We start from the raw sequence: 16,658 nt of genomic DNA, 5'->3' as shown, positions 1-16,658 counted from the left end.
TCCCCCTAAAAAAAGAGAGAGGGGGAGAAAGGAAGGGAAAGAGGGAGAAAAGAGAAAGAAAAAAAAGACAGACAGAAAGAAAGAAGCAAGGAAAAAAGGAGAAAGAAAGGAGAAAAGGAATAAAGAAGAAAAAGGAGGAAAGGCTACTCTCGATTTAGCTTTGCCTTTGGAGGATTTTCCTGAAGTCTGTGGTATTCTTTATAAAGCATAGCGAGGTGCTACAATTTCATAATATCACTATTTATTTGCTTCTCCCTTTCTTTGTGAATTATTCTACACTAACGTAAAAATCAGGGAGGAAAAAAGTGCTGAAGAAGAAAAGCAAGAAGGAAGGAGGAGGAGAAGTAGAAGAAGAAAAAAGAAGATGGAGGACATAAGGGGGTAAAAATGAAACTAAAAAGAGAAAATTGAGGGGAGGATGTAGAAGAAGAGAAAGAGAAGATAAAATAAGGGGAAGACTGAGAAGAGAAAAGGAAGAAGTGAGAAGGGAAATGAACAATAAGGAGAAAGGGAAGAAATTGAGAAGTAGAAGAACAGGGAGAAGAATAAGATGACATAATAATGGGAATAAAAAGAAGACTGAGAAGAAAGAGAAGTAGGAGGGGGAGTAAAGTGCACTCTGGTTATAAAGAAGTCCGAGGGACCAACAAAATTGTTCCTTTATACAAATAATCGTGTGTGTGTGTGATATAAGTTTTTTTTATATAATGATGGTGCACTGAACAAAATTTAAAAATGGTAAAATGGATTTTCATTAATCTTGCAGGACGTTGCAGGGTGAAAAATATGAAAAAATTTGGGGGTTATCAAGGACAAGAAATCTACACTGTATTGTAATTTGTATTGTAATGTATTTACAAGTGTATATTTGTTGTTGATCACAATGTTTTATTTATGTTTATGTATCCAGCCTACTGTGACTCCCTGAAGCCATGTCTTCTGTTTTCCAATCCATTATTTCTGACTCAATCTGAGTTACCTCGTGCTTGGAGTTGTTTAAGGGGCCTGGATAAATGACGTAGCCGACAACTGTTTTCAGGAAGGCACCGGGACGGTACGGTACCTTGGCTTTGATCGTCGCGCGAATTTTTACCGTGAGAGCGCGCACAGCCACAGGGGCGGATCTTGACCAAAAGCTTCGGTCTTTGTGTCTATTAATTATTATGTTGGTTGTTCCGCTGAACTCCGTTGGCTCCACTCACCAAATACAGAGAAATTCACAAAAAAAATTAAAAATGTTTGAAAAAAACTCCTCGAAACAGACTGCTGCCAGCTGTCTGGGGCGGATCAAGCTTGTTTTCTATTCTTTAATTGCCGGCTTAAAACGAAACTCAAATTTCCCTGCATGTCTGTCTCATTGAAGACACCGTTAAAAAAAAATCGCACCGAAATAAAAAAAATCGCCAAAAATTCAAAACGCGAGTGATTACGAACCAGAACGCGACGCGAGTGATTATAAACTGCCTTATAAATTGAGTTAAACGCAAAAACATACACCAAAAACAAAATTGGGGCAAAGTTCATACACTAAGCATAATTAATTAATAAAAAAATATAAGCAAATAATTTTTAAAAAATGTTACTATACAGTCTTGTAGTTTACATCTGGCTCTACGCGTGTGCAAATTTTCGCGGTGATCACGCAATCAACGGCCAAAATTTGAGGGGGGTCAAATTGACCCCCCCCCCAGTATATGTTGGTCTGAAATAGCCCAGTTAAGATAGGGTTAAATCACACAGCAGAAGCATAACTGTACTTAATGCCGGTAGCAGGGTACAGAATGATAAAACTACATTACTATTATTGGTTAAGGCCCCCATTCCACAGAATGGAGACCGTTGAAAGACCACTGAAAGACTTAAAATTTGTGAAGTCTTACAGCGGTCTTCAAGATCACTGAAATTTGTCATCTCTGTGGAATGGCTCAGAAAGACCCCTCAAAGAACTCTGAAAGATCAACCAAAATTCATGGTCTTTCAAAGGTCTTTCAGCGGCCTTGATCTCTGTGGAATGGGGGTTTAAGCAAGAATATGCGCTACAAAAGGTCAAAGGTTACCTTTGATATTTCATACATTTCCTATCGCTCTGCCTTGCGCTGCAAGCTACAACAGTGGTGCCAGCGCCCGGGTCTGACAAGGCCGCTGACCCAGTGCCCCTCTCTCTCTCCATCCTTATCCTGCTTCCAAGATCAGCTTTTAAATTTAATCTAGGAACAGGAGATATCCAGGGAGCAGTAAGCAATTTTAATTTTACGACAGGAGCTTGCTTAGCTTAGGCCATATACTGAATACTATGTATCTAAGGTGAGAAACTAGATAAATAAAATGCACAAAATTTGAAGTTCTTTCTGTGGGATTCTCATATCCACACCTCAGACTACTGGTACATCGCAAGGACCGCTATGGCCATTTGTAGCAAATTGCAGGCTTGCTGCACTGGCTGCTGTTTTAGTATTGAATCGCAAGCAACGAGTTCCTTGAACCATGCCAAGTATGAGAACCGATAGCATATAGGTGAACATGTCATCTTCTAAAACTTACTAAACTTCTTAACAAAATGCTTAGTATCTGCACTAAACAACTGAAAAATTATGTAAACTTTCAAATTTGTATCATTTAAGGACGTTCCACAGTTATGTTTGTGCGCATTATGATCTGCGCATAGTTTACACTCTGCGCGCTGACGTCACAATGGATGAACAGGTGATTAATTAGCTGCGGGTATGAGCAGATCCGATGCGTTATTTCATGATGCTAAAAAATGGAATTATTCCATGGACCATTCAAAAAAAAAAATTCTCTACAATTTAAAAATACTTTACTCTGCAGTGCTGCCAAGAATCACTAATATTACCCCGAGTTTGAATAAATGGTAGAGTGGTTTAGATTTTTTCTTCACACAGATACAAAGCAATCGGCGCATTTTTGGTGTTTTAAAAAGCACATTTGCTGTAATAAAAATGCTGATAGTTTAAAAACAAGCACATGAACCCCTATTTTTTAATGTTTGTACCTCTTAGGTATACCTTCCTCTACAACTCTGCAAATTTTGGTGAAAGTGACATGGATTTTGAATGAAGTGCAGCATTTATTGTACGTTTGTAGTTTGTTACTGAAATTTCACATTTTTTAGATTGGGATTTTGTTATCTTTTACGCCATTTTTAAGAACTGACAGTGCTGTTAAATTTAAAATTGCAAACAAATAGCACTATACATAGATTCTCCATTCTAATAATATAATTATTAACTCTCTTGCGAAATTTGATGACTTTTTCATGTATTTTGACTGAGTAATAGAGGTTTAAACTCATTGTAGTAATCTTGGGCGGTCTAAAAATGCCAAATTCTTTTGAATGCGCAATTCTTAAGAACATCAATTTGGATGAACTTTGAAGCTCTATAGCAAAAAATCAAGCACATGGACCTATGTTAATTTTTGCATATTTCGAATATTAAGGTTCTAAAGTATTTATGTGCAAAGTATGGTGAAAATGACATGGATTTCACTTTAACTGTGGAACGTCCTTAAGTGATCAATCCTGAAAATCACATTATATCTATTTCTTTTTCAAATGCGCTCTGCATCAATCATTACAGACCTAAACATTTTGAAATAGTGATGGTAAATTACAGTTCCAAGGAATAGAAGTTTCCAAATGACATGTACCCTTGAAATGGCTGTTTGAAATGAATTGGGTCAATACCAATAATCACAGAAGCATGAGTGCTTGAAATGGTTTATTTTCAATTGCTCTATTAAATGCCAATTCGTCCAATTACCAACCTATCTGCTATCATTTGGTCTATCATCAGTTCGTCCACTATTCACAGTGTCTAACTGTCTAATTTCGTCCACTCACCATTTCTTCTTACAACCAGTTGGTCCAAGAGTGATTTAGTCCATATACCATTTGGTCTAATTAGACTAAGTGCTAATTGTGTGAAATAAATGAAAACAGATTGGATATTAGACCAACTGGTTACGAGACGAAATGGTCATAGACGAACTGGTGATTAGACGAAGTGATGATTGAACCAAATGGTTATTGGACCAAGTAGTTGTCAGCCAAAATGTTGGACGGAATGGCATTAGATTAATGAAGTTAGACCATGTGGTGCGTGGACGAGTTGGCAGTAGACGAATTGGCAATTTACCCTTGAAAGGTGAAATACTGTATATCATTTTAGTCTCAACTGCTATGGAAAGCCAACAATAAACCAATGTCCGTATATTGACGGCAATATCTCTTACCCAGCATGAGAATATTGCCTACAGGATTCTTCAGCTTTTCTACTCTTTCGTTCTTCTTTGAGGAGGTTCTCAAGGGATGTTCTACCGTCCCTTTCCTGCTTCACCTTCTTCTCAAGCTGAATTATATTCTGCTTGTCCTGCTGCTTCTGGGTCACAAGGTTATGCAATCTGTCAAAACACAGGTCAAAGGTTAGAAATTACAACAGAGGTGATCAGGCATTCCTTTTGTATTATTATTATTATTTCTGGGGGCTACTTTTCACAACATACATCTGCAATGTATATCTGCAGCTTTAACATTGCAGAGAATGGGAATTTTACAGGGCTAATCTTTTATTTTCTAGGGCTCTGTGAACATTTCAGGAGCAAAATTTCCCCGAGCCCCCGTGTAATCAGGTGATTAATGACCAATAAGATCGCCTCATAAAACACGATTAAAGGTATATTTACATGTGATTTACATTTTGAGAGTAGAATTCATTTTAATTCAAAGCTCAGACCAATAACAGACCAAACAGCAAAATCAATGTACATGCAGAGAGAGATAGAATGAGAGATAGGCTTAGAGATAGTAAAATAAAAGGAGATAGATATAGAAAGAGGGAGAGCGCTACAGAGACAAAAAAAAAGACAGTGACTATATAAATACATTGCAAAGCAACAGATTCAAGGAGGTAGAAGCAGAGACATCAACTAAAATATTCAGAAAGAAAAATAACTTGACAGCATGGCATAGATCAAGAAAGAAAAGCAGACATAGAAAGGCAGAGAGAAGGAGAGGAGATTAGGGAAAATGAGACTGAAAAGATACATACCTATTTTGAAGAGACTCATTATCTTTTTTATACTGATCCAAGACTTCTTTATCCTGCAGTTCATCAGCTAAAAGACTGTTGACTTGGTTTCTAAGATCACTCTCTACCTGACGGCTGGCTTGAAGGTCAGCCTTCAGCTTCTTTATATCAGACTCCAACCTGTGAAAGATTATTCATCTTTAGTCTTTAGGGTTCACAAACAATCAGTGACCTATCTGGGAGAAAACTACCTCAAGTGGTGGTCGTGTAGGCTCCACTCCACTTCAATACCGCTACACTACGCTCCACCTACCCGAAAATCAAGGTGGTGAACTCGCTCTGATACTCCCGAGTGACAAAGATGGGATTTTATGAGGGGAAATATGAAACTCATGCACCAAAACGATTTTAAAAAGAATAAAAACACTTATCTTCCTACTTTTCATTCTAATTTTCACTCCATTTCCATCCTCCGGTTAGTCTCAAAATTGGTGATTTAGAGCCAGTATCAGGTTCATCACACGTATTAATTCACTGCCAATTCCAAAACATCGCAAACGCAAGTTGCTCATGCACGGAAAACGCAGCTCAAATTATGAATATTCATGATAGGACTTTAGATCGAGATCTGTGCATGCCAATGCGAAAAGATCCCTATCTATAGTCCTATCATTAATTGAGCTGCGATTTCCGCGCATGCCAATTTGCATTAGCGATGTTTTGGAATCGGCAGTGAATTAATAGTATTAATTCGTATTAATATTACGTGTGAGGAACCCGATACTGGCTCTAAATCACCAATTTTTAGACTAACCGGAGGATGGATATGGAGTGAAATTAGAATGAAAATTAGGAAGATAAGTTTTTTATTCTTTTTAAAATCATGTTGGTGCATGAGTTTTTTATTTTCCCCCATAAAATCCCATCTTTGTCTCTCCGGAGTATCAGAGCAAGTTCACCACCTTGACGTTTGGGTAGGTGGAGCGAAGTGTAGCGGTAGTGAAGTGAAGTGGAGGCTACATGAACATCACTTGAGGTAGGAGAAAACCCTTGGCAGCTTGGCGCTAAAAACAACATGGATCCCCTCCGCTTCTGAAGTTGAACCAAAAGCTGGAGTTGCACCACTTCCAATATCTGACACTGCTTTTTTGTTGTCTTATGAGATAAACCTTTCCGGGGTGTTCACAAATATTCAAGTCTGACTAAAATTCACACTTTTTAAATTCTTATTTGCATGTGGTGTATAACACATCACCATATTTATCAGACCACTATAATGGGATGTGCTTGAACACGTCTTAATCAGTGAAATTACAGGTTAAAATATGAGTGCATTAGCGCTTGAGCATCATATTCAGTCAGACTTAACTCTGTGTGAGACACACCCAGGTTCTCTTTACCCCCGAACCTTCTTTCCCCGACAATAATTAACTGTCCATACCTGCTACATACTAAGTCCTGAACAAATAAAATTAAGGAATAATCGTAACATTATTCTCACCTTGCTATAGTATACTTTGAAGGATCCGTTTTTACTTGCTGATTGTTGCTATTTATCGTTCTTGCTTGCTCTGCATTCACGTTAGTGTCCTTATCTTTATTTTCTAGCTTGGAAGGCAGCGGCTTGGGCTTTTTACTCCCCTGCCCCGACGAACTGTTTTCTTTCATCACGGGTGAAGGGTTGCGCTGCCGTGTCGACGACCCAACCGAAATCTGCTTCAGATTCTTGGCTTGCGTCTGCTCATTGGCAAGATTTTCCTTCATGTTGTCAAACTCATTGACGGAGTGATTGCTCGTTGTCGACGACGATGACGATGATGAAGTTGTAGAGGAGGAGGATGATGAGAGTTGACAAGTCTTTGTGTCCATGAAATTGCCGTCCTGTTGAGAAGTCGACGTGGACTTGGCATGCGTACTGGCATTGTTTGCTCCAACATGTTTATTACGGCTGTCTTTAGTCACATTGCTTCTCTCATTACCCCCTCCCCCTCCGTCCCCCGCAGGATGGTTCTTTGGTTGCTTGCTACTCGGTGATTCCTTTTTACCGCCAACTCCATTCGCGACAGGCTCATCAGGCTTTTTACTAACAGCTTAGGAGGGATAAGGATAGCAAAAATTCTTGCTTAAGTTATGCTACCGTATGTGGTTTGAACAACTTATTCATATTTGTACTATCTGGGTCCCAAAACACAAAGGTTAGGGATTGATCGCACACTTGATTTTTATGATCAGCTGTATCTGGTATTCAGTATTCATTACATCATATATTTCACAATATCATATATTTTTGTAAAGGTGGCTGCACTAATAAGGCTTTGCCTTTCTAGTTGCCTCCTCATTCATTCACATTATGTATACTTTTTTTTCAAATGTTTTCCGATTTTATCTTTGCATTATTTTACGAAAAATAATTTTAAAACAATAAAATCATGATATCCATTATACAAAGCGATGCCACAGACCAAACAGTTTCTTGATGTATCTCTCTGATATCAACACAAATGACACACCGATGCCGATCTCAAACACCTCGTAAGCCCTTGAGAAACTCACCTTTTGCAGGTTTTTCAGCTGGAGCGACTGCGACCCCATTGGCCGCTTGTTGCTCTGGAGGCAGTGCCTGCTGCAGGAGCTGCATATAAAAATCATTCTCTTTTTGAACTTCTTTCTGCTTTCTCAGCCTCATACGATAGCTCACATAACTTTTGAAGTTGAACCCTAGCGTTACTACCGGATAGCCAATACTGAAATATAATAAGATACATCGGTGGTATTTACAAAGTAAATTCTGCTAGGATTCACATCCAACAAGCAAAAGTAATCTTTGAAATCGTCCTGTATATCAGGGGCCCGTTCATAAAGACTTACATCTATTGTTAACTTTGCCATTATTGTAATGACCATGGTAACAGGGCTCAACAGCCAATCACAATCAAGGTTCCCAAGGTAGTTGGCAAAGTTAAGATAGTTGTTAGTCAAGTCATATACAAACAATGTCATGATACAAATAGTCATTTTAAAAAAAACAGGTGTGAAGATGGGGGAAGAATATATTGGTGGGGAGGGGGTAACATTTTCATGACCCTTTCCTTGGGAACCCCCAGAGTTGGATTAGTGTAATAGGGATGTCCAAGTTGCATGTATTGTTTCGAAGGCAGGTCTGGGCCCCATGATATACAGAGTTACGATTGATCCGATCAACCTCTGCTATATGGAAATCAATGTCATAATTTCTACTACAGGAAATTTGCACAATGTCCTATGCAAATAAAGAGAAGCACACCAAATTAAATTTTCAAGAGAACAATGAATGTATAAATATACATCATATATGGAAAATATTTTGAACAAACATGCAGTTTAGATGATGACGTTGCTGACTTTCCATAATTGCGGTTGATGAGATCGATCGCAACTCTTTGTAAGACGGGGCCCTGAAACACAATGAAACTTCCATCATTTACAACATTGTGTGAGCCGATAAATCATGGATGCAATGTCGTCTGTTCATTAAAGTTTCAATGTCACAATCTTTTGAAATTACTGTCATATCATGCATCCCTATTTTATTATTACACAGACTTTATTTACCAGTGAGCAGCGAAAGGCCTGCATAGATCCAGATGAAATGGAACCACTGATCTTAACCCTCTGAGTCTCACTGATGCTTCAATGTAAACAAACAGCAACCATAACGCTACTGTTGGTAAACAGATGCCTCGATCTAAAAAAAAAAAAAAAAGAGGAAATGAAACGTAATATGAGATCAAGGAAATAGTGATCAACATTTATGAGTATGGGAAAGTGTACAACACAATGAAGCCCGACTTTCCCACAAAGATTTAATTACCAGGGGAAATATTTTATATATATATATTAAAATTATAATAATATATATACCACAGTTACTATAACAGGGTTCACGGCTGTTCAAGAAAACAAAATTCCTGATTTTTCCCTGATTAAGTTTAAGAATTCCCTGATAATTATTTAGACCAATTCCCAGTTTCTCATGCTTTCTAAGTTGTTGCAGTGAATTACATGGATTTTCAGTATAAAACAATAATGTAAAACTAATTAGTACCACAATAACCAGTCATTCAATGGATGTTATTTTGATATGCAACAAAATATAACAGAGTCTGACTGACTACCATGCTTTGGACTTTTTCCCTCATTTGTTTTGAGGCATTTTCCCCTGATTTGAGGTATTTTTTATCAAATTCCGTGATTTTTCCCTGACTGGAAAAAAAGTAAAATTAATTTCCCTAATTTCCCTGATGGGCTGGGAACCCTGTATAAGCATATACTCTACTGAGCTTTATACTGGGCATCATATTATTACCCCAACTGTAGCTGAGTAGGTGGTAATGCATTCAAAGGGTTGATACCATGCAATTTTTTTTTTCAGGGGCTACTTTTTACAATGTACAGCCTAGACCTATCTGCTACATTCGATAAGCTTTATTACATGGCAGTGAATGGGGTCTTTTTTACGCCCTTTTTAATTTCAAGAGCTTATCTAAGCATTTTGGGAGTGGAATTGCCCCGAGCCCCCATAATTTTTTTCCCCATGAGATTGATACTCACCAGTATGCCAAACAAACTGGACCCACACATAGGTACTGGCTGCGAAGAACAGCCAGTGCACCGGGATGAATAGCAGGCAAATCATGTCCGAAGTAAAGGCAATGAAAATGAAGAACACCGAAAAGGCCTGCAAGAAAAAAATATAAAGAACACAATATCATAGGCGGATGAAGCTTGAAATGAATTTAAATCTACAAATTTAAAGGTGCATGTAGATGTACATACATACATGTAATCATGGAAAGGAAAATGAGAGAAAATGTTTAAACATCAATAACACATGTAAATAACTTTTTAGACGATTGAACTTTTTGTATTAAAAAAAATGATAAAATATGTGGTGTCATTTTGTTAGGGAAATATTACAATATTTACATGACTTATCTAAAATAGAAGATAAATGTGATTAATGCAAACCATTGAAATTGAAGCAAAAAAATAACAGATACATATTTACATCAAAATATACAACTCTGCTGTAAATCCCCAATACAAAGGCCCTTAAATGCCTCGGTACTTGCATTAAAAACAAAAATGGTTTGTGGTTGCTTGTATTTTAATAATATGCCTGGTTTTTGTTTAAGGTTGCTGGTACTTTTCATAAATCATACCTTTTGAAAAGTCATTATTTTACTGAAACCACTCTCACCCAAGAAGTGACATTTGTGAAACATGCATAACAGTATGCACAATGTACATGTATATAAAGCAAAACAAAAAGTAAAATATGGTCATGTTTGGAAATTACTGTTCTAAATTGACATGTGGAGTGTTAAAATGACAGGTCTGATATCATTGAGCTGATCCTGAATGCACTTGTTTGTTGTAAGAGGAAGTTCACTTCTTCCTTCTCATGAAGCAGTGATATTCAGTTATAAATTCAAAGTTGAACATGAATTCTGATGCACCTCTCATTTGCCCTGGAGACTTGCTGTGCCATTTTTTTTTTACTTTTCCCATTTTCTCTGTAATGCTGGAAATATGCTCCAGTTTTATTGATGCAAGAAGTAGTTGATTTTCTCTTCATTATCATGAAGCAGTGATTACAAATAATATTCAGAACTTTATAAATTCATAGTTGAATTTAAACTTTGACGCCCCTCTCATTGGCTATGGAGATTTGCTATGCCTTTTTCTTTTCAATTACATGTATTCCCATCTGTTATGTAATATCCACAGTAGAATGTGCTCTATTGAAACTTTAGACATGCTCGTTGGTTGCAAGAGGTAGTTCACTCATAAAGTGGTGACTGAAACAGTTGAATAACTCACTGGCTATGGAGATTTGCTATGCCCTTTGAATATTTTTTGTTTGTTCTGTAATAAGAGAAATATGCTCCATAGAAAAAAACATAGAAATTCAAAACCCGTTTTTTTGTTTGATGCAAGAAGTAGTTCACCTTCTCCTTTATTCTCATGAAGCAGTGATTGAAAATAATATTAAACATTTTATTCATAATAGTTTTATTTGAAGTTTGATGCCCCTCTTGGAGATTTACAAGTAATGTGGCATTTTATATTCTTCCCATTTGTTTTTGTTCTGTAATATATGCCCTATGGAAAAGAGGCATTGCGCGGCACATACATGTACAGTGTATCTATTAAAGTTAAAGTGTGTGAATATATCTAGCTTACCAGGCCTTGGTACTTGTAGGAGTCGTAGATGCTTCTCAGGAGGAGCCAGACGGGCCACAGATACTCAAAGCGGAACTCCAGAAGAAAATCAAGCAGCAGAACAAAGCCCCATATTCCAAGAAATTTTAGGTAGAGGAAAGTACTACTGCGAATGGGGAAAAGAAAATGGGGAGTAGGAAAAGAGAAATATATTGAACATCGATGGCATTAAATGATTTCAATAACTATTGAAAGATTATCACAAAATGGCATTACAGTAAATGATAAAGGAGAGGACTGAGTGCGATACCATATTGGATAGGCTTTTGGAGGTACCAAACAATTACATGCACAGTGTACTTCACCTGCATGCAAAGCAATCAAGCATTAAAGGGGGAGCGAACTGACCAACACATAGACACCGTTCTCACTACGTTCCTAAAACTATTTTACTGGAAACTAGTTTAATGACAACGGTCGAAGCGATCTTTCAAACTGGTTCATAAAACCACCTCGCGATGTAGTTTTCAAGATTGCTTTGCCTCAGTGAACTGATTTTAGCGTGAGGACACAACCGTTCGTCTTGAAGCGATCTCCATTTTGAGCACATTACTCCACACACTGTGAGTAGAATGCCTACACTGCGGATTCAAATTTCGCGCGAAACGTGTCACCCCACTGAAGGCGTTCCCATACCAACAAGATCGCTTGACGTAAAGTGATTTTGAAAACCACTTTTATTAGGGTGATGAAATGGGAACGCTAGCAAAGCGAATAAGCGATCATCCAAACTGGTTTCTTGAACCTGTCTACAGTAAAACTAGTTTTAGAAAGTGTAATGAGACAGATCTTAGTGTAGTCTCTCACTGACTTATTTAAATATTTAGTCTTGGAATGCTGCATTATCCCGGGGGGGCCACTTACATTGACGAGTGGATACCATGCGCGACCAAAAAAACACGTAAAAAGGATGTCTTTTTCAAGATAGGGCACGTAACGTACGTAACGTGATAAGGGTGTCAAAAACACAAAAATATTGAAAAAAGGGTATCTATTTCGCTCGGAAAAATATACGTGTTTAGGGTCAAATATGCGGGGATGATAAAACAAAACCAAAATGTTTTATAAAGGATGTCCTTTTTGCCCCAACACTATCGTGTTTAGAGTCCGATTTGCGCGAGGTGTGGAAGGTGGGGCCGTACTAAACCAAAATAATGGTGTCTACAGGTAAAACCGACGACCGACGGACGCATGACATAACAATAAAATATCTCTGTACTTTTTTAGGGGATCATTTCAGGGAATACTTGCTAAGAGTATTGTTTTGTTTCCAATCCTTGTTAAGGGGTGCCTTTTCAGAATATGGAAAATACATCGCTGTACTTGTTTAGGGGCTCAGTTCTGGGAATACTTGCCAATAGTATTTGTTTCCAATACTTGTTAAGGGTAGGGTTTCACACGCCAATACTTGTTAAGGGGTGCATTTTCAGAATATGGAAAATATGTGTTTAGGGTGCTTTTCAAGACCCCGTGGTCGCGCATGTTATCCACTCGTCAATGGAAGTGGCCCCCCCGGGTGCATTATGCTGGCCAGATGTGAGCAGTTGAGGACTTGAGATGGCGCTATGAACGCTGCTGACTGCACTTCAAAATACTGTTTACAATTTGTGTATCATTACTGGACCGTTTCATGCCTGTTACATACAGATATACAAATAACATTTACCGGTACATTATAATCTATTATGGATATGGTATGCCACGTAAAAATTAAAAGCAATTTTGTATGTACATGTACATGTATTATGTACTTTTCATGCTGTGCAAGATAGCAGGATTTGAACAATGCACCTAATAATTTACTGGGGGTATATCAAACCTCTGTGTGTCTACAATATAGTACAGTATGTACACCAATCCTCCCACAGATCCACCTCTCTTCCCAGTACTATAAAACTCCCACTAAATAACATCCTGCGAAATTCATGAACAATTATACATGTACATGTATAGGCATCAAATTTATATTAGAGGCCTCAATTAAAAATTTGAGAATACTGCAGATAAAAATGAAAATGCAAAATTTGAGAATACAGCAGATGAAGCTTACAGCAGGTATTGACGACCTTTACTTAATCAAACAATTCTTTTTTAATTCATTATTTTAAGGACATTCAACACGTATTGTACAGATCATTATCTGGTATGCTTATCATACAAAACACGTTCAGCCTGTATGCATGTACATGTATATGTATACATGTACCTATGGCACACCACACATCAAATTATGTGTATTGCAACATATGACGCTCAATCATAAGGCCCAAGTACATGTACTCTATCTGTACATGTACAAGGAAACCGCTTCACGATTTTCATTTTTTAAAACATCGTTAGGTAGTTTATGGTTCCATATGAAACCAAATCCAAGCTAAGTTTGTACATGAACACTGTACAACCTACATTACTGCTGAAATCACTGTTCTGCTATGGGGAAATGGAAAATGATATTCCAAAAACAACCTGCATAATAGTGAAGTATATACATGTATCTCCTACATTTTCAGGATAAATAAAAATTATAAAATCATCAGCTATAAAGACAGGACTGCAGTATTAAAGCAAATATTGTGCAGCATTTATATTCGGATTTAATTTCTGTATACAAATGTTGGCATTGAGAGAATTCACATTGTACAAAATATGTACAAAATCTGTATGAACCACTATATGATTAACATAATACATGTAGTGAACACCAAACAAAGAAATGGTCTGGCAAACGAAGATCAGCTGGGAAAAAAACGAAAAAGAAAAAGAGATCAGCGCAACATGCATTTAGGTCATCCACCGTTGTCATGGTAACTGGAGATTTCTGGATGCATCCCTCAAATGTACAAATCACCGGGACGTTGCCTCAGGGTTGTGCATATAGGATGTAATTATGGGAAATGGTGAGAAAGGCGCATGCTTGCAAAATTTGTCGAGTTTGGTAATGGATGTTCTGCTGCATGAATAATGAGGGATTATACTGGACTCTTCTGCTATATGGGTAGTGTTTGTAGGACAGATACTATGAATACTGTATTATTGTTGTATTGTGATACAAAGGATTCTATCAACACACAGTGGAAGGTATATTATATTACACATGTGCATACTTCATGTTCATTATAGCGGTCAATTATAAAAGGGGAAAAGGACAATGGTAATTTCATACTGTGCATTGTATGTGTTTAAAAAGAAATTTAAAGGTAAAAATTCAAAATCATTCTGATTCATGTGAAAAAAAAATTATTCCAATTGATGACATACATAGATTTTATGGTGATTGTTTAAACCTGTCGAACTATTGAAGCTGTAAAATGAGGGCAGAAAAAATGTTTGTTTTGCTCCCCCTCCCCCCCCCCCCCCCACTTTATCCTCATTATTTTTTTCAATCTACTACATGCATCAAGTTCAGTGTCACAGATTCACCTTCTATTGCGATCATAATATTTACAGTATGGTATGATATGAGTATTTGTTCATATCCGCATCAATATCATAACAATACATGCTCCTCTCTGTTCAGATCAAAAATACTAAACAAAATTGAATATGAAAAAGCTTGAATAAAAATCATCATGTTGTGGGGTAATTTCTAAACACAAAGCATCCCTCTATCATTTCCTCTTCCCTTCTTGGATTGTATTCCACTATCAATTTTTTTTTTCCTGTCAGATACTACATGTACACCACCTTTCATTTCTTGATGCTACATGTACATTACATACTATAAACCCGGACTATCCTTAAAGTTTAAACCCATTTTTTTTTCTCAGGACACTCGGACTGTCTTTCTTAACCCCAGTTTGCCAAATCAAGGTTAAAGCCCTTGGACCAGACTATTAAAGTTGAATATTGACGATTTTGCCACGAACAACCTTTAACATGAACTTGTGACTTCTGTGACTGGCTAATTGTTTAGCCCAGACTTTTTTTCAGCCTGGTTTAGTTTCAGAGGTACATCTACATGTACAGCTGTAAATAATAATAATAATAAATATAGGATTTGTATAGCGCACGTATCCACCTTGCTAGGTGCTCGAGGCACTCCTATATTACTCCGGCTAAGCTAGTCTACCGATTCTGGTGCGCACAGCTTTTTGAGGAATTACTTCCTGGCCGTACCCATTTACCTCACCTGGGTCGAGTGCAGCTTAGTGTGGATAAATTTCTTGCTGAAGGAAAACACGCCATGGCTAGGATTCGAACCCACGACCCTCTGTTTGAAAGACGGAGAGTTAGAACCACTAGACCACGACACGCCCACAATAAGCTGTAAGAGCCACAATTGGCTGGCTAGCACCTCAACACGTATGTACATGTAACCCTGCTTAAAAAGCAGGGTTACATAGAGGCTGTTCTCACTACGTTCCTAAAACTAGTTTACTGGAAACTAGTTTAGTGGAAACTAGTTTAACGCGTAGTGAGAACGGTCGAAGCGGTCTTGGAAGCGATCTTCCAAACCAGTTTGGAAAACCACCTCACGATGTAGTTTTCAAGATCGCTTTGCCTCGTTAAACTGGTTTTAGCGTAAGTGAGGACACAACCGTTCTTCGGGAAGCGATCTTCGCACATTTTGAGCGCGCTACTCCACGACAGGTGTAGAATGCCTATGCTGCGGTTTCGAATTTTGCGCGAAACGTGTCACCCCACTGAGAGCGTTTCCATAGCAACAAGAGCGCTTTACGTGAAGTGATTTTAAAAACCACTTTCGTGTGATCAAGTGGGAACGCTAGCAAAGCGATCTTCCAAAGTGGTTTCCTGAATCGGTTTCCAGTAAACTAGTTTTAGAAAGCGTAATGAGAATGGCCTCATACTTGTTGAGGTGCTAGCCAGCCCATTTCTAAAACCAAAGTGGGCCACGGTTTACCCCCGAGTATATAGGACCAAAACACCCCAATCCCCAACCTTAGCCCAACCTACAAGTATTTTCCAGGGTTAGAGAATTTTTTTTCTTATAGTATGTACCAGTAAATTCCTGTTTTCCAACCACTCGATACCACTTCAATTGTGATATTACATTATCATTATCCAGGTGACAGTGAAAATCTTCCCAGCTCAATATTCTCTTCCCTCATTTAAATAATGACATACATGTACCTGCCAACCTTGACAGTCAAGAATACTGTAGGAAGAAATTACCAGGAAATGTCAAGAAACATCTTGACATTTCATATTCAATAATACTTCTGCAGAAAAAAATCATAAAGGAAAAAAACTTAACCTTGGTTAACAGTGTTGAAGATACCACCCCTGCCGCCGTTGGAAAAGCAGCACCTATAAATGATATTCACCCTTTTTCTTTCCGTTTCTTTCTTTTTCTCTTTTTTCTTTAGCCTTGATCATGAAATATTT

The 16,658-nt window shown here is 37.7% G+C and overlaps 1 protein-coding gene across 1 annotated transcript in view; it reads right to left on the bottom strand.

The window, feature by feature from the left end:
• Positions 1-16,658, bottom strand: part of LOC129259078 (macoilin-like) — a 31,405-nt gene that overhangs the window by 9,809 nt on the left and 4,938 nt on the right. Inside the window, exons 2-8 of the mRNA XM_064098309.1 lie at positions 11,274-11,418; positions 9,639-9,765; positions 8,640-8,772; positions 7,602-7,792; positions 6,550-7,138; positions 5,070-5,228; positions 4,255-4,422 (exon numbers count right to left, since the gene is read on the bottom strand). Of these exons, the coding sequence (XP_063954379.1) occupies positions 4,255-4,422; positions 5,070-5,228; positions 6,550-7,138; positions 7,602-7,792; positions 8,640-8,772; positions 9,639-9,765; positions 11,274-11,418 (1,512 nt within the window). The remainder of the gene's footprint in view (positions 1-4,254; positions 4,423-5,069; positions 5,229-6,549; positions 7,139-7,601; positions 7,793-8,639; positions 8,773-9,638; positions 9,766-11,273; positions 11,419-16,658) is intronic.

This window comes from Lytechinus pictus, chromosome 4 (assembly GCF_037042905.1).
Source record: "Lytechinus pictus isolate F3 Inbred chromosome 4, Lp3.0, whole genome shotgun sequence".
NCBI classification, from domain to species: domain Eukaryota; kingdom Metazoa; phylum Echinodermata; class Echinoidea; order Temnopleuroida; family Toxopneustidae; genus Lytechinus; species Lytechinus pictus.
The sequence above is the reverse complement of the archived record's forward strand: the minus strand, read 5'-3'. Positions and strand labels throughout refer to the sequence as shown.